This window comes from Wolffia australiana, chromosome 13, assembly GCF_029677425.1.
Source record: "Wolffia australiana isolate 7733 chromosome 13, ASM2967742v1".
NCBI classification, from domain to species: domain Eukaryota; kingdom Viridiplantae; phylum Streptophyta; class Magnoliopsida; order Alismatales; family Araceae; genus Wolffia; species Wolffia australiana.
This window is the reverse complement of record NC_135847.1, coordinates 10,200,311-10,218,666: the sequence shown is the minus strand read 5'-3', so window position 1 is coordinate 10,218,666 and position 18,356 is coordinate 10,200,311. Positions and strand designations below refer to the sequence as shown.

At 45.7% G+C, this 18,356-nt stretch overlaps 1 protein-coding gene across 1 annotated transcript; it reads left to right on the top strand.

Moving 5' to 3' along the window:
• The first annotated feature begins 749 nt into the window (after nt 1-749).
• Nucleotides 750-18,032, top strand: LOC144710953 (transferases, transferring acyl groups). The gene is made up of 16 exons (XM_078584809.1): nt 750-851; nt 986-1,049; nt 1,157-1,202; nt 1,317-1,429; nt 1,521-1,591; nt 2,940-3,024; nt 3,098-3,187; nt 4,467-4,540; nt 8,391-8,478; nt 14,455-14,581; nt 14,656-14,760; nt 15,555-15,672; nt 15,772-15,823; nt 15,923-15,967; nt 16,212-16,310; nt 16,387-18,032. The coding sequence occupies exons 1-16, from the start codon at nt 805-807 to the stop codon at nt 16,537-16,539; spliced, it is 1,377 nt and encodes a 458-aa protein (XP_078440935.1). The 5' UTR covers nt 750-804; the 3' UTR covers nt 16,540-18,032.
• The last annotated feature ends 324 nt before the right edge of the window (nt 18,033-18,356 follow it).

Below are 18,356 nucleotides of genomic sequence, written 5' to 3'. Positions count from 1 at the left end.
GGTCTCTAACGATGGACGGACGGATGTGGATGAAAAACCGCCGGATTCACATCCAATGGTTCAGATCTCGCCACATGGTCTCGTTATGACAATTTGCATCAAGGTCCTTGTGTTTTTTTGCGCGTGCAAACTGACGCCAATCAGAATTAATTGTACATATTGCCCTTTGCATTCTCTCTCCTCTATATTTCCCTTAAATACTTAGAAAAATCTATATTATTATAATAAAAATATAAAATGAGTTTTTTTTGTCCGGGACGAAAATTTGTCCCGGGAGGACTGGACGGGACCAAAAACCGTCTGGTGATTATTGGACGGACGGTTTTTTGTCAGTGGATGAAAAACCGTCTCATCCTTCATCCCTGAGCTAACATCGAGCGTAGGACGGGATGAAATTAGTCCCGTCCCGTCCTTCGTCCACGTCCGGGACCGTCCAGAACTATATTCCTATATATCCACTCATGCGGTACTTCATCATATGATTCATATAAGATCCATCTGTCTAGATATCATCATATAGATCTGGATATTATCATATACGTCATTCGTAAAAGTCTAGGGAAGCAATGATAATGTCAATGACAGAGAAAATTTCCAATTGGATGACGATGACGACATCAAATTCGTCATCGTCATCTAATTCTAGATCTAGTCAACGCTTGCATTGACCACAGTCAAATTTTGGTCAAATCTGGGTCTTCACTCTTTGCCTATTTATAGTCCTCGAAGCGTCAGAGGTTTCGGATTTGAAATCCTCTCAGGTGAAGATCAAGGTATTGGCGCTGCTCTTCTGTGGCAATCGCCATGTCAGGCCATGGCGAGATCGGTTCTCGGAAGCTTCTCAAGGAAGAGTACGCTCGATTACGTTCTATTTCGATGGAGTATTGCGTAGGATGACGAGATTTTTGTTGCTATGATCATTCTTATTCATTCTCTTGTTTTCTTTCGTTGCTCTTTGTTTTTGGTGGATAATGGCGGGCATCAGATTCGTGAGTGGCCTCACCGGATCGTCCAAGTTGGAGATTTTAGCGTTGTCCACTATCGTTCCGGTGAGTGTTCGCTGCTTAATCTTCTGTTGACTCGATCTCTAAATTTTTAATTCGCTTACAATTTGCTGTTTATACGGCTGAGAGATTGTGGCGTATCTTTTACTCAGGGTGTGGCTGTTATTCGGCACTGGAGCGCTTACTACAGCGGGAGATGTGTGTGATTCTTACTTGATTTTCACACTCGCTGGATCTAATTTTTTTTTAATTGAGTGTTTTTCATTCGGCGCAAAATTGTTGAAAAAACTAACCGCATTGGCCCTCTGACAGGGTCGAGCAAGCAGAAGGATGATGATCAGGCTTTTTGTCGAAGTAGAAGATTCCTAATCTCAATTTTTTTAGATTCAATGTCGGTCATCATGCCGGTTCTTTGTTTCATCACTGTAAGATCATCTGGTCTCTTCGCCTTAAGTTTGAGGAAGGCACTTTATTTGAAATACCTAGATACTCATGTTAGCTCAATCCATCTCTCAGGTACTTGCTGACTGGGTTTATGTGAATACTACTTTTTCGGTGATTTTATTTATATGGGTTTTGGCAAAAAGGTTTGTGCCCACGAATTTTTCTTGACTGCTTTACTGATTGACTGTCAGATTTTTCATTCTACAAAAATAAATCATCCTAAACATTATCCATTATTGATCAAATGATGTATATTTTACAAGTTCGCGAACAATACTGATTTATTTTTTATAAATAATGATCCTTCTGTGATTTGTATAATTGTTACTCAGTTTTTTTGTTAGCTTTCAGTGATAAGCTTAATGTATTTATTCAATAAATCATTTTTATGTTTTCTTTCCTAAAAAACACGGTGTGAAACATTTTAATGCTTCCATCCTTATCCTTTCTTAAGTATCCTCAGAACGTCAAATTAAACTGACTTTTAGGAAACTTCAAAGTTTCTAATGCTGTGGCTTTGAAATTGAAATTGAGCAGAGTAAAGTAAGAAATTAAAATTTTTCTTTGAAATGCTTGTTTGGAAATTTCCAGAAAAGGAAATAGTTTCCGCATTGCTAGCAAAGAAAACAACACTGATCTGCTATATCATAGTTGATGCAGTCAAAATCCCATTCTCAATCCACAAACAATATGAGTCCAAATTCATTTACTTCGTAACTCCCGAAGTTCTTAGTAGTGGGTCCATTCCGTGCTTATAAGGTTCCGCATGAACAGCTCTATTTCTTTTGTGAGTCAAAGGAAATTAAATCATTTAAATCTAAGGATTTCTACGTTATTGTGTGAAGGTTATGTTTGCAATTGTAGACAGACCAACTTTTTGTGCCAACATTATGTTCTCCCTAATGTGATATAGGGCGCTGGGGTTCTCTGTGTCCTACCTGGCTCTCATCTTGCTCTTCCCCTCATCATTTACTATCTTCATTATGACAGTCTTAATTTGGATCATAATATTCACAATGGGTACTAATTGGCAAGGAAAGAACCTCTTGAGCAAGGAAGGAAGTATGTTGTCTTCATATCGTTCAATCATGGTCTGGCCTAAGAACATCAACCCCGTACCTGCTTCCACTCATCTTGACAATCTCACTCTATGGCAGTTTTCCATGGTTTATGATGTTCATGGAGGCAGCTATTTGGAAAGATCAGAATCTCTTATGCAAAGAAGTAGCTTGGTATACAAATATTGTTCTAGAGTTCCTGTCCTGATAAATCTGCGTCTACTATTTTGATGGTTTCTAGATTCTGGAATGAGAGATTGGCCCTTCTTTCTTGAATAAATTAAAAGTTGAGCACATTTTGTAAAAATGCTTATACTTTTATTTTTACACCATTTCATGCATAATTGTTCTCTCCTGTTAATTTTTGAAATAGGCTCACTATTTATTTACTAATCATAATATCCTCACTTAGAGTTTCATCTAATTTTTCCAGGTTTGGATCCACTGCAACTACTCACACAGAAGGCTCCAATTTATCTTCTCTGAGGACAAGTATTTTGTCGTACCGCGTATCTATGGTATGTGGTCTTTATTTTTATTCTCGGACATAGGAGAAAATCTCACATCACAAGGCTGTGCTTTTCATTTCAGATGACTGTGACCTGTCTGTGCATTTTGGCAGTTGACTTTAAGATTTTCCCAAGACGCTATGCAAAGGCTGAGACATATGGCATTGGTTTGGTTAGTGAATTCAATCTTTTGAAAAATCTGGTCCTCTGGCTATTTTCATTGATATTGTCGTATTTAAGGGGAATATCACTTGGGTATCTTACAGCTCTTAACTTCACTCACCTAATTATAAAATAATAACATCTTTCGAAATAAGCACTTCCTGTAAAATATTTTTTTACAGCATTTTGGAGGAATAAATGTTTCAGAAATCAACCTAACATCAGTAACTCTATTCCCATTTTCGGACAACAGAAATTTGCAATTATCTGTTTCAGGTTAATCTCAGAATCCACTTTTTTTTTTTGCAGAGATTTTAGACCTAAGAAGATGACTGGATGAGTTGTTTGACCGTTGGGTTTAACCATACTGATACTCTCCTAGGAGTGTATCAGTAAAATCCAGTTCCAATATGTGTCTAAAATGCCTTCAGTTAACAAATAGCGGATCATTCCTAAAGAGGTGAGAACGTGTATAGATAGGAACGGGGACGATACTGGTAAATGGAATAGAGATAGGGATAAGAAGACTGAACCATGGTTGTATGGATGTCTTCTTGTCTGGTCTTTGGAGGATCTCCTGCTCGCAAGCCCAGTTGCAGCAACAACCTCTTCAAGAAATGTCAAATCTGCCTGAATGAGGACGAGTCCTTATTTATGCTGGTTTCCTGCCTTGGCCTTTTTGGGCTTTATTTACTGTCACATGCTTGGGAGGTCCATTTCACAACTTCAGTTGGATTTTAAGCATCATTAGCAGGTTTTTTTTTGGGACACCATGGGTGTTAAACGAGTCTCTGTGTAGAAAAAAAAAACTTACCAACAATTACTCTGCCTCAGAAACAATATAATTCTAAAAAATAAATTTCGTGTAAAAATGTGTATGAATATGTACGAATTTTGGAGGAGAGAAAGGGAGTCTGGGTGAGGGTAGGAGCATGCTTCCATGCGAGCTAAGATAAATGGTACTCTAAATGCTCACATCTCATTCACACCATTAGCCTTAAATAGGCAGATATAAGAGTTTACTCATTTGTGTAGAAGCCCCTTATATAGATTAAATGGTCCTTATCGCGCTGTCGACCAAATTCATGAAAGTTCTTTTCGATTTAGATTCTGCCCATCAAGTTGTCAAGGACTTTTCTGTTTACCCTACCTTCTTAATTCCAGCATTCTCGAATTTACTCCGGAATTTTCTAAAGACAATAAGTTCCTCTAATTTTCTTTTCACATTTACTTTTCGAAAGATGGAGAACATAGTTTTCTTGCTGATTGATTCTGCGTGGACCTCACAGATGGATTTGGGGGTCGGGTCTTTTGTTCTAGCAAATGCATTAGTTTCAAAACAAGCACGCTGTTCCAAAATGGGGTAAGACTTATTGTGAAACATGTTAGTCTCAAAAACTGTCGTTTTCCTTTTTTCTTCTTATGTTGGATGTATCGAAATATTATGGGTTTATATGTTGCTAAAGTAGAAAATCACTCTCGAGGGCAAGTAATATTTTGTATACTATATTAGCCTGTTAATGGTACTGATTGGCAAATTTTCATGGCCATAATCTTACATTTTTGAACATATGACTGGTTGGATTTGTAGGAAGAATACAGGGTACTCGTACTGACGTGAACTGGATGATCATTAAGAAGAATAAATAGAAACTAGGATAATTCAAAGATCAATATCAGGAAAATGGAAGCAAAAATATTGGGGTTGTGTGAGAGATTCCTCTCTCCATATTTGTCCCAAAGATATCGTAACAGAAGTACTTTATTTTCTGGTGTTTTTCCCCATTCCCTAACGTAGAATTCTGCCCAAATGTTGGTCTGATTTGGTAAGACCTCAACTCAATCAAGCCCAAGAACTATACATGAGTGTTTATGGAGCCATCTCTCATGGATTTTTTACAGCTGGACATTAACATGTCAATCTAAGAGGCGCATTGCCTGATATCCATTTTGATCTCTGAGGTGTCCTGCAATTCTACTGATTGGCTAAATATTGGTCGTACTTTTGCTATCTTTCTATTTGCCCCCTTTTCCTCTGCTCTGGTAGACATCCATCGTTGAGTAGATATTTAAAAGATACTGTAATTCCGTTACTAAAAGAGAAACATAAGTTGCACTAACTGACAAACAAGTATCAAATTTGATCAGCATGATACTTCATACAATTGAGAAAGAAAAACTGGATGGTTAAATATTTTGGTGGGTGGACCTGAGATGTCTTTCAGGCAGCTACACAGTTTTTTGAGGAACTATTCCTGGATCGATCAGAAGACCAGTGAGTACTTTATCTTCTTCCTTCCTTTCTGCCATCTTTTGTCTATAGTACCTTCTGGTGGAACTGTATCAGACAGCTGGCATTCAGATTGATTCTCTGAGGGCTAGTTATTGTCTATGAAAATGCCTTACTCTGCTTCCTTTAAAATGACAGATAGATTTTCCCATTAACATTATGATTTCACTTTTGAGCTGCTAATACCATTGCCATCTGTTTTTGCACGCAAGTTACTTTTTCCTGTTGCACAAATATATGGTATGAGGAGACATCCACCCATGGCATCTGCTGCGATGCCCAAATCACGTGGGCAAGCGGACATCTAAAGAAAAGGCGGGAACACTCTTCTTTGCCGCTTGTGCGCTCGGTAAATTCTGCCGAGGCGCCTGGGAACATCCTCTTCCAGAGAGCTCATGAAGAAGGTGATTATAAGGTGGTATGGATTTAAGATGGAGAAGGATAGTATGAAGGGAATTCATTAATCATTGATGTCACATATGTATTGCATCTCACTTAGTATATGATGGATATTATATGTAAACCTGAGATCCATGCTTAAGTCCAAGTCCATAGGCCACAGAGCCTGTATGAGCTTCAAGATGTCGCACAAGAAACGGAGAAACAACTAGAATTGTGTTTGTAGGGGTTTCATATGAAGATACTCACAGGGATACACGTTGGAGCTCAGATCCACAATTGTTTCCACCCTCTGCCAGACCAGCCGCTAACGCGCAGTCGTCTTCAGTACCTCCCACCACAAACGAAAAAGACATATCTGGGGTTCACAGCAGAGGAGTGGCAGACTCTAAAGGAGGGGAGTCTGTGACGGGAATTTCTCTCTGATCCACCGCTGCAAGCGCGAACTGTCCCTCTCTCTCATTCAGGGAAGGAACATTATCAGCTGTCTTCTGATGAGGACGAGTCATCGACACCACCCATGTTTGAGCCATCCTTCATCCTGGCTAAAGCCACTCTGAATCCCATACTGGGAGTTGCCTTGCAGGGCAACCTGAAGTTGTCTCAAGCCATCTGATGGCAGAACCATTTTACTGGTAATGGGTCAGTGGAGAGGGCACAATATGATTTCACCTTGTACAAGATTGTCATGGGTAGCACTCTGTTACGACCCACTAAGCCCACTAGGGGCGTTATTGTCTTTCTACATTTCCTTGAGGTTTCCTTTAAGTATGTTTCCCTCCTTGTGGGAGGGCAGGACATGAACCATTGAGTTGTTTTGCTTCTAGTAGTTTCTCCTCTCCTCCTCGATGACGTCCACTCCGTCGAGTCCTCCGGCAACGTCCACTCCGCCGTCCCCCTGACCGCTCATGAACCTTCGGCGCATCCACTCCGCCCCGGGTTACCCCGTCTTCGATACAATCCCGGCTTGGATCGTATCGCACTCATGGATTGGCAGGGCACCAGTTATGCCAGCAGCGAGAAATTATTTCCTAGGGGCTCTCAGTCGTCCAGGTTTTTTTTCTATTGGAGTAGATTGGTATCAAAGTCATCTTGCGCATTCAGTGGCAGTGTGCTTTTGGCTGGATGGAAGATAACTATTACCTCCTTATGCTGCACTTCTGCATGGAGGATATGTTCCGTATGCTCATTGTTTTGTGTGGGTGGCCATCCAGAGTCTCATTGTCCTTTCACTGAGAAGCAGAGCACGCAGCAATTCAACGGATCCTTGGCTGAATTCCATTATATGTCCAGTGTGGCTCATGCATTATTGCAGGAGTACGTAAACCCCCTCTGCCTCGCCTTGCTGAACAGCTTCCCGGTTGTTTTTGAACCAACCGCATCCCTTCCACTGGTTTGAGATGTGGATCATCGTATCTTATTGGCCCCAGGCGCCCCTTAAGTTAGCGTGGGCCTTACCATTTCGCTCACGCTGGGAAGAACCAGCTGGAGCATGTTATTCAGGAACAACTGTTGCAAGGGCTTAGTATTCATTCCTCCAAGAAAGACATGGTGTATACTTGGGAAGACATGGTGTATACTTTTATCTCTGTTGGATTGTCCTGGCTCATGAAACAAAGGGTCGAACCAAAGCGGTATTTTTTATTCATCTTTGTATTTGGTTTTTTTATTCATCTTCAGCTCAGACTTGTGTCTTCCACCGTTTAGAATTTTTATAGATTTGTTTAATAGCACATATTCCAAAGGGTAATATGTAAACCTTTTGATGATACGTAGGCATTTAGACACTCTACATGGTGAGGCAAGTTATACACTTTGGATGAGTTTGGATCTATCTTGTTTTTGTCATGATTATCTTAGAGAAGGAGACATTTCTGGATCTATAAATACCCTGATATCTTATCCTTTGCCCAAAGTTTGCCAATAGGGACGGAGAGTAGCGCCTTCCGCACTTCACCCAATTCTATTCCTCTGTCCAGTTACTTAGTTTAGGAGAAGTGACAGATGTTAAGGACAGTTAAACTAAGGAACACTTGACAGGGTTTCGAGGATGGAGAGAAATCCCCTCATAATGAATTGAAATTAATGCCTTCAATTCTGATGGGAACCTTGACTTATGCTCGTGTAAAGGAAGGGATGAAAGATGATTGCAAAGGGAGAGAACTACTGAAGGTTGAGGGAGAATGATCATGAAGAGGTAGGGATCTGTCATGGGGCTAGCTGCTGAAGATCCAACGAGGCAAGCTGCAACTTAATGCTTCATTTAGCTGTTCTATTTTAAGGAAATTATCCGAAGATGGATATGACCAAACTGCCACTATTGAGCTAAAGTTTGAAAGATACTCCGGGGAGAAAAGTATTTTATCGTGTTCATAAGGGGTATATATTTCTAGGTTGAGCTATCCTTTCAATTTTACTAACTTTTGTGTTTATAATAAATTTTCTACACTTAAAATTGAAATGAAATTGGGACCATGTTGTGTCCTTATTGGATGGTGATGCCATACCGCAACATTTGGCCCAGGGGATGGAGGACAACGCTTAAGTCAGTAACCCCTCTTCTCATATTGGGCTTTGGACGGCTAATTTTCACCAGAGGTGTTGATTATCAGGTATTTTTGTCCATTTTAAGCCGAATTAATTTATTTCATTTTTATATACTGAAGAAACTAAGAGAAAAAGAGGCTCAACCCACATAAACTTGTTTTAAGATTCATTACATGGTACTTACAGTGGGGAGGGGAGAGTCCGAAATGGGAACATGTTAATGGGTTTTTACATAGAGATGTAAGAGAAGAAGAGAAAGAATCCCATTCAACAAATATGTGCAATCAACCATTTCTTGGTTTTACTGATGAAAGAACACAGTAGAAACTGTTAGTTAAGTGCTTATCCTCCTCTTGGGCCCTATTCTATAAGCCCTTTAGGAGCTCTTATTTCCTCTCTCTCATAGGGTATAAATACCCTAATGTAAGCCACTTACTTTCTTATGTCAATCTATTCTCTCATTTCTCAACCTCCATCGACCCTTCTTCTCCTCCAAACTCTCTAGGGTTTGTCATGGTATCAGAGCTCTAGGGCTCCTGATCTTCCCTCTCCTCTCTAGGGTTTGACATCACCCTTTAGGGTTTGAGATCCCCTTGATCTCACCCTCCCTCCCTCCCTCCTCGCAGCCAGCACAGCCGCGCAGCAGCCAGCCGCGCGACCAGCCAGCCGCGCGACCAGCCGCCGCGCACAGCCAGCCGCCGCGCGACCAGCCAGCAGCGCAGCAGCCAGCCGCCACGCGACCAGCCAGCCGCACAGCAGCAAGCCGCGCAGCAGCAAGCCGCGCGACCAGCCAGCCGCGCGACCAGCCGCCGCGCAGCGCCACGCGCCGCGCGACCAGCCAGAACCGCGGCAGCCCGCCGCCGCGCGACCAGCCAGCCGCACAGCAGCAAGCCGCGCAGCAGCAAGCCGCCGCGCGACCAGCCAGTCGCACAGCAGCAAGCCGCCGCGCAGCCCGCTCAGCAGCCAGCACAGCCGCGCAGCAGCCAGCCGCCGCGCGACCAGCCAGCCGCACAGCAGCAAGCCGCCGCGCAGCCCGTTCAGCCGCGCAGCCAGCCGCGCAGCCCGCAGCGCAGTCAGCCGCACAGCCAGCCGCGCAGCCCGCAGCGCAGTCAGCCGCGCAGCCAGCCGCACAGCCAGCCGTGCAGCCAGCCGCACAGCCAGCCGCACAGCCAGCCGCACAGCCAGCCGCACAGCCAGCCGCACAGCCAGCCGCACAGCCAGCCGCGCAGCCAGCCGCACAGCCAGCCGCGCAGCCAGCCGCACAGCCAGCCGCGCAGCCAGCCGCACAGCCAGTCGCGCAGCCAGCCGCGCAGAGACCGACACAGAGACCATGCCTTACACAGAGACCGACTTTGCGGAGAAGCCGCTCTCCTACAAGATCACTCATCCGTTGCCTCTGGTCCCGGAATGAACTCTTCTCCGCGGCCCGAATCTTCTGCAGTGGTCTCGCTTCATCGAGACCACCCTCAAATCCCGTCAACTGTACAAGCACTGCACCGAGCATCCCTTGACCGCCGATCACCCTCACTATGCGGCTTGGGACGCCGAGGAGCAGTTCATTCTTGGGTGGCTGTCCACGTTCACATTGGCCCCCGATTTCCGCGACCGCTTTCCCCATCAGAAAACGGTCAAAGGGTTTTGGGACCAAGCCACGAAATTTTGCGGGCGGGAGAATGATTGGTGGCGCATCTACGCCTCGCTGCTCAAGCTTCCAACCTGAAACAGGGCTCTCTGTCGATCTCCGATTATGCTCGCACACAAGAAGGCGTGGGATGAAGTGGACCACTACCTGCCAACGGACGACCCCAAGTGCAAGACCTATCAGAACATGCTTATCCTGCGCATCATGGGGTTTCTCAACGGCCTAAACCGGAATATGAGGCCATTCGTCATCGGGCCCTGCACAACAAAGATGGCCCTCCGGATCTCGAGACGTTGGTTCAGGAGCTCCAGGAGGAAGAGAGTCATCTCCTTCTCCATGGGACTCCCACCTCCGACCCGGCTGAGTCCTCTGCGCTTCTGGCAGCACCTGCTGCCGCTGCTGGGCAGTCCTCGGCCCTCTTACCGACTCCGCAGCCGCTGCCCGCCTGCAAAAACACCCGCCTGCACCTATTGCGGGAAGCCGGGCCACTGGAAAAACAAGTGCACTAAACGTCTCAACGACTGGCGAAAGAAGAAAGAGGCGGACAGCAAGGCCATGTTGGCCCAATCTGAATCTTCCCCGGCCCCGAGCACGTCTACCACGGCTCTGGACAGCATCCAAGCCGAGCTTGCCCGGCTCCGTGATCAGGTGGCAGCCATGCAGCCTTCTTCGACCGCCTACTTCGCACATTTGCGCGTCTTCCTCCCCTGCCGACACTTGGTATTGCGGCCATACGGCGTTTCACTCGCCGGTCGTATCGGACACGACTTGGGTGCTTGACTCGGGGGCCACTGAGCACATGACCCCCCTCAACACTCGGTTCGCCCCCTACGTCCGGCATAGTGGTGCACGTACTGTTCTCACGGCCGGGGGTGGACGACTACGCGTGGCTGGAATCGGGGCAGTCTATGTGGACGGCCTTGGTGTGGTCCGCAACGTCCTCCACGTTCCCGACCTGCGGGCTGTACTTCTGTCACCCCAACGCCTTGTTGATGCCGTCCAGTGCTCATTTCATCTCCAACCTGACGGCATGTTTCTGTCTGACAAGGTCGGCCGGACTACACGGATTAGGCGGGAGAACGGGCTGCTGTTGCTGGATGATGGGGGACGGTCGCAGTGCTTCGCGGTGCATCGGACACTTCGGACGGGGGCCGAGCAGCGGTGGGGACGACTCCTGATGACGCACCAGCGGCTGGGCCACCCGCCTTTTGCGACTCTTCACCGTCTTTCCCCTGAATTATGTTCTGGCTTGGACCTTAAGACCTTGGTGTGTGACGCTTGTCAGTTGGCGGCGCATCGCCGTTCTTCCTTCACTCCGTCCTCGGCTCACACATCTGTCCCGCTGTTCCGGGTGCATAGCGACGTGTGGGGACCTGCCCCGAAACCTAGCTTGAAAGGTCATCGGTACTTCCTTCTACTTGTGGACGAGGCAACTCGCTATACGTGGGTCTACCTCCTCACCGCGAAGTCGGAAGTTGCGCAGAATGTCCGTCATTTTTGTGCGATGGTGGCGACGCAGTTTGGTCGGGGTATCCAGCGGTTTCGCTCGGATAATGCCCGCGACTTCTTCAACAACGACCTCGACGCCTTCTTCGCCGACCGGGGGATCCTCCACGAATCTTCATGCCCTGCCACCCCGGCGCAGAACGGACTAGCGAACGCGTCGCATCGGCTATGTCACCTCGACGCCCGACGCTCCTTATCGACGCCAAGGCCCCGTGGCCGTATTGGGGCGATGCCGTCCTGACGAGCACCCATCTCGTCAATCGCATTCCCACCCAGCTGTTGGCGTTCTCTACCCCCCTGGACCGGATGAGCGCGGCCTTCCCCGACACGTGCCTGCGGACGGGTCTCTTGCCACGGATATTCGGCTGCACGGCATATGTCCACGACACGTCTCCGGGCCGGACAAAGCTTGACGCTCGTGCTGTTAGGTGCGCTCGTTGGGTACTCCTCTCTTCAGAAGGGGTATCGGTGCTACCATCCGCCGTCGGCGATACTTCATCTCGGCAAATGTCACCTTTGCCGAGCATGAACCCTATTTTGGGGACCACTCTTCCTCATCCCGCCTCCCGTTGGATGAGGCCCCCTCGGCTCCCCACTTGGGGCCCGTTCCTTTCTTGGAGCCCACCGCTCCCGCATCTTCTTCCTCATTCCATGATCCCTCTCCCTTTGATTCTTCTCCGTCGGTGACCCCCGAGGGGCCTTTGGACGTGCTGTCCTCCCCATCTTTGCTTCCCGCCATCCGGCATGCTCCTCCTCTTCCTCCTTCCTCCGATCAGTCCCCTCTCGAGTCATCCTCCTCGCTTCCCGTTGCGCCTCCTCCCCTTGATGACCCTTTCCTTCCCTTCCATGACGAGTCTTCTTCCCCTGCTCCGTCATCTGATTCTCCCGTGGAGGCTTCTCGTCCTCCCCCCGAGGACTCCCCCTCCCCCACTGCTTCCGCTCATCTTCCATTGGCCGAGCCATCCTCAACCTCTCTCGACGATGACGACCAGTTGGGATGGCCCATTGCCCTCCGGAAAGGGGTTCGTCAGTGCACTCAGACGCCCCGTTATCCTCTTTCGCATTTTCTTTCCTTCGACCGGCTGAGTACTCCCTACCGGCTGTTTCTTGCTCGCATCGAGTCGGATCCCATCCCTCGCCGCTTAGCCGATGCTATCGCTTCTCCTCATTGGAAAGCGGCAATGGATGAGGAGATGCAGTCTCTACTCCGAAACCGCACTTGGAACATCGTCCCCCTCCCTCTTGGCAAGCGGGCGGTGGATTGCAAGTGGGTCCACACCAAGAAGCATCATGCGGATGGCACCCTTGAGCGCTACAAGTCTCGACTTGTGGCTCGCGGGTTCACCCAGTCTTACGGAGTGGACTACTTCGAGACGTTCTCACCTGTGGCGAAGATGGAGACCGTTCGCCTCCTCCTGGCCCTCGCGGCTCACTTCCGGTGGGCTATCCGACAGTTCGACGTCAAGAACGCCTTCTTGCATGGCGACTTGACGGAGGAGGTGTACATGCAGCAGCCGCCGGGTTACTCTCTCGGCCCCCCTGGCCACGTCTGCCGACTGCGGAAGTCCCTTTATGGACTAAAGCAGTCTCCGCGCATGTGGTTCGGCCGGTCCTCCGCTGTTCTGAAAGCCGAAGGGTACACTCAGAGCAACGGAGATGCCACTTTGTTCTTCCGCCACCGTCCGACCGGGATCTCCATCCTTGCTGTGTATGTCGACGACATCCTCATCACGGGATCAGATGCTGCTGAAGCCGTTCGTCTTAGCACCGCCCTGGCCAAGGAATTTGAGATCAAGGCCCTTGGCCTTCTCCGATATTTCCTCGGCCTTGAGGTGGCGTACTCCTCACGGGGCCTCTTTGTTTCACAGCAGAAATACGCCGTCGACTTGCTGACTTTGACAGGAATGACCGGGTGTGCGCCAGTGAGCACTCCTATCGACCCCAACGTCAAGTTGGGCAAGGGCGAGGACTCTCCTTTGACGAATGCTCACCGCTATCAGCAGTTGGTGGGCAAACTCCTCTACCTGACTCACACTCGGCCCGACATTGCATTCGCGGTCAACCTGCTCAGTCAGTTCATGCACTCACCGAGGGAGATCCACAGTCAAGCCGCCCACCGGGTACTTTCGTATCTCAAGGGCTGCCCGGGCAAGGGACTCCTCTTCCCTCATAGCTCGGACAAGACGGTGAAGGTGTACACCGATGCCGATTTTGCTGGCTCCGTTGTGGATTGTCGGTCTACCACGGGGTACTGCACGTTCGTTCTTGGCAGCCTCGTCAGCTGGAAAAGTAGCAAGCAGGACAAGGTGTCCCGCTCCAGTGCCGAGGCCGAATTTCGTGCTCTTGCTGATGGGGCAGCCGAGGGACAGTGGATCCACAACATCCTCGCCGATCTTCACGTGAAGTATGTGGGACCAATCCACTTCTTCTGTGACAACAAATCCACTATCGCCTTGGCCAAGAACCCCGGACAGCAAGGGCGCATCAAGCACATGGAGCGCAACCGCTATTTCTTCAAGGAACGTATGGACGAGGGCCTCTTCGACCTCGAATACGTCTCCTCTGCTGACCAGGCAGCGGATGTCCTCACCAAGGGACTGTCCCGGCCGCTGCTTCAACGTGCTGTATCCAAGCTCAATATGGACGACATCCATACTTCGCTTGCGGGGGGGTGTTAGTTAAGTGCTTATCCTCCTCTTGGGCCCTATTCTATAAGCCCTTTAGGAGCTCTTATTTCCTCTCTCTCATAGGGTATAAATACCCTAATGTAAGCCACTTACTTTCTTATGTCAATCTATTCTCTCATTTCTCAACCTCCATCGACCCTTCTTCTCCTCCAAACTCTCTAGGGTTTGTCAGAAACCGTTTGACATCTTATGTTTGTAATATGCAGGTCCATGTCGGCGAATATGGTGTTCATTGGAATTTCTTTTTCACCCTCGCAGCCGTCTCCATACTGACATCTCTAACGAAGCTCCATCCAAAGTATTGCGGACTACTTGGACTATCCATTCTAGGAGGTGACTGCCAACTTCTAAAATTAGAATTTTTTTCCCACAAAATTGAGGAATAATTTGCTATTTTTTGTGTTCAGTTTATCAGGTTTTACTGATGTCTGGTCTGAATGAATATCTTCTCTCCAACGAAAGAGCTCTGGACATCATCAGCCTCAACAAGGAAGGCATTTTCAGTGTATTTGGTGAGTTCTCTTGGAATTTTATTTTGCTTTTATTGTATTTTTTATTCTTGAAAGGAACCTGAATCAGAAACTGCATATTGCCTCAGCATTAGCTACCACACATTAGTCTGTCAATTAGCCAGGACACATTAAAATTTATAGTAGGTCCGGCGGAAAATTTTACTCTCATCGTTATCGCCAAAGCTGGATAATGAATCCAACAGATGGCTGACGATGGAGATGACAATGATGGCTCTTGGAGACTAGATGACGAAGATAATGGCATCATTAAAAATGTTCCATCGTACCATGGTAACCTATTGTTGACGAACAACATCCTGCTAAAAGATGAGAAGTAGCACCCTAGCTATCAGCTATAGCTTTTAGCCCAGCTGGTATGTGCTTGGATCCAACACTTATGGATGTCTATGAGACGTCTTGCCATCAACTGATGGATTCCAATGGTAATGACGATGATGGTGATCATTTGTCATCATACACTCTTCATCATCATGAACGACGCGGAACGTGATTTATGGAGATGATCAGGTTCACCCTCCAGAGTTTATTCTCATTATTAGTTACTAATTGCTTTAATAAAACTACCACTGGGGATTGGTATGTCATAAAAAAATATTAACTGATGAAAACTTGGTTTTCAGATAGCTCTGGAAAGATTTTCTTTCCTGGAAGTGCTTCATTCTTTCCTTTTATCTCCTGTTCTTCTAGAAAATGCAAATTATTTAAAGATGTTTGAAGCCTATAAATAAAGAGAGAAAATTATGCCACAAGTACATATTTTTTTTCTTTGGTAGGTTATTGGGGCATGTACCTTGTTGGGGTTTACTTGGGGCACAGCCTACTTTTCCAAAACAATGTGACAAAAGTGGGGCTGGCAAGGGCCAGGATCTGCTGCCTCAGCATTTTTTTCTGGTATAATCCAAATTTTTAAATGCCAAGATCCTAATATTATAAAGACCTACTACCAATAACTTTACATGATTATATTGTTCATTTAACTTGTGATTCCAGGCTTCTGACCTTCATCCTTGACAAGTATCTGGAAAGAGTTTCAAGGAGGATGGTGAGGACATTTCCTAATTACTCCGTGATTTCTCCGTTTTATTTTGAACCTATTTGCGTCTAAAAATAAAGACATAAATCGTTTAAAATTTTGGTGCAGTGCAATCTGTCATACGTGGTGCTAGTCTTGGCCCAAAATTTCCAGGTGCTTTTTCTACGTAAACGTATTTTCTGCGCATATTTTATTACTCCATTAGTCTTCGCATTGTTCACATTTATTCTTGTTATTTTTATAAAAACAAAGATTGGCTGCTTGTCGATCTCGAGTGATCTTCCTTTTTAAGTTTTTTTTAAAAAAATCATCTAAAAAGAAAATGTCCATCTTAAGCTGGGCAACCATCCCAGGATCGTTGACTTTAGGTTTAATCTAGTCAACACCTTCTATTTAGGTGCTGTCTATAATGACGATGTCGGACCTCGTGCCCGGGAAAAAGCCTTCGCTGCTCGAAGAGGCCATAGATCAGAATCTACTTGCCGTCTTTCTTCTGGCAAGTCAAACCCTAATCTTATCCAAAACCCATAAAGTCAACGTAAACGTTGACTTTTCCCCTTGTTCTGGTTTAGGCGAATCTGCTCACGGGTGCGGTGAACTTGGGAATGGACACACTCTCGTCTTCTGCGGTTGCTGCTTTCGGCATCTTATCTGGGTACAGCATGCTCTTGGTGGGGTTTGTTGGTCTAGCCAGATTCCATGGAATTCGATTAAAGTTCTGGTAAATTTGGGATTCTCTCTCTATCTCTCTTTCTTTGTCTCTCTCTCTGTCTGTAGCTCTCTCTTTCTCTTGATATATATATATATATATATATATATATATATATATCTATCTCTCAGTCTGTCTGCATCTCTCTCCGTCTGTCTGTCTGTCTCTCTCTCTCTCTCTATATATATATACATATATATCTCCCTGTCTGTCTCTCTATCTCTCTCTATATGTACACATATATTTCTCGCTGTCTGTCTCTCTATCTCTCTCTCTATATACATACATATATACCTCGCTGTCTGTCTCTCTATCTTTCTCTCTATATATATATGCATATATATCTCGCTGTCTGTCTCTCTATCTTTCTCTATATATATATATGCATATATATCTCGCTGTCTGTCTCTCTATCTCTCTCTATGTATACACATATATTTCTCGCTGTCGGTCTCTCTATCTCTCTCCATATATACACATGTATTTCTCGCTGTCGGTCTCTCTATCTCTCTCCATATATACACATATATTTCTCGTTGTCTGTCTCTCTATCTCTCTATATATATACATAAATATCTCACCGTCGGTCTCTCTATCTCTCTCCATATATACTCATATTTCTCTCTCCATATATATTCATATTTCTCGCTGTCTGTCTCGCTATCTCTCTCTTTCAATATACATATATATCTTGTTGTCTGTCTCTCTATCCCTCTCTCTCTCTCTATTTATATACATATATATCTTGCTGTCTGTGTATATATCTCGCCGTCTCTCTATCTCTCTCTCTATGTATACACATATATGTCGCTCTGTCGCTCTGTCTCTCTATCTCTCTCTATATATACGTATATATATCCCGCTGTCTGTCTCTCTATCTCTCTCTATATATACATATATATATATCCCGCTGTCTGTCTCTCTATCTCTCTCTATATATACATATGTATCTCGCTATGTGTCTCTCTATCTCTCTCTATGTATACATATATATCTGGCTGTCTCTCTATCTCTCTCTCTATATATACACACATATATCTCGCTGTCTCTCTCTCCCTATATATATTCACATATATATCTCGCTGTATCTCTATCTCTCTCTGTCTATCTATCTTTCTGCCTCTCTCTCTCTCTCTATCTTTTTGTACCTCTGTATCGTATGCCTCTCCCTCTCCATCTCTGTGTATCTTTCTCTCTATCTTGCTGCATCTCTGTCTCCCAATCTCTCTATATCTGTATCTCCATGTCTTTCTCCTAGTCTGCCTCTCTCATTGTCTTTCTCCGTCTCTCATATCTTTCTACTTATCTCTCTGTTGTCAATAAGTATTCCACGATGAACTTAAACACTAACGAGATCAGTCGAAGAAGAAAGTTCACTTTTTGGGCTCTTTTTCCCTTTCTTACTCGATTTGTGTATAATCATCCCATTTCGTCCCTTTCGGCTGTTGTTTTCGTCAAGACTTGACAAGACCAGTCGATGACAAAAAAAATGCACCTTCTACTTCTAAATTCGTTCCATTTTTCTTCGTCTTTTTGCGTTTTACTTGCTGGCGACTGAAAGATTATTTCATATAATTACAGAGACAGGAGAGGAGCCCAAAAAGATAACTTTCTTTCTCTTATCTTAGACAGAGAGTTAAACAGGCCAACAAAGTATTTTTTTTTCTTACACAATAAGTTTATTTAAATTAAAGTGAATAACAGCACGGAGAATTACCTATGACTGATCTCGTCAGTTTATTGGTTTATCATGGAATATATTTTGACAGCAGAAAGTCTATTTCATAAAAAAATTACAGGGTCAGTGCACGAGCTCGAAAAGATAACTTTCTC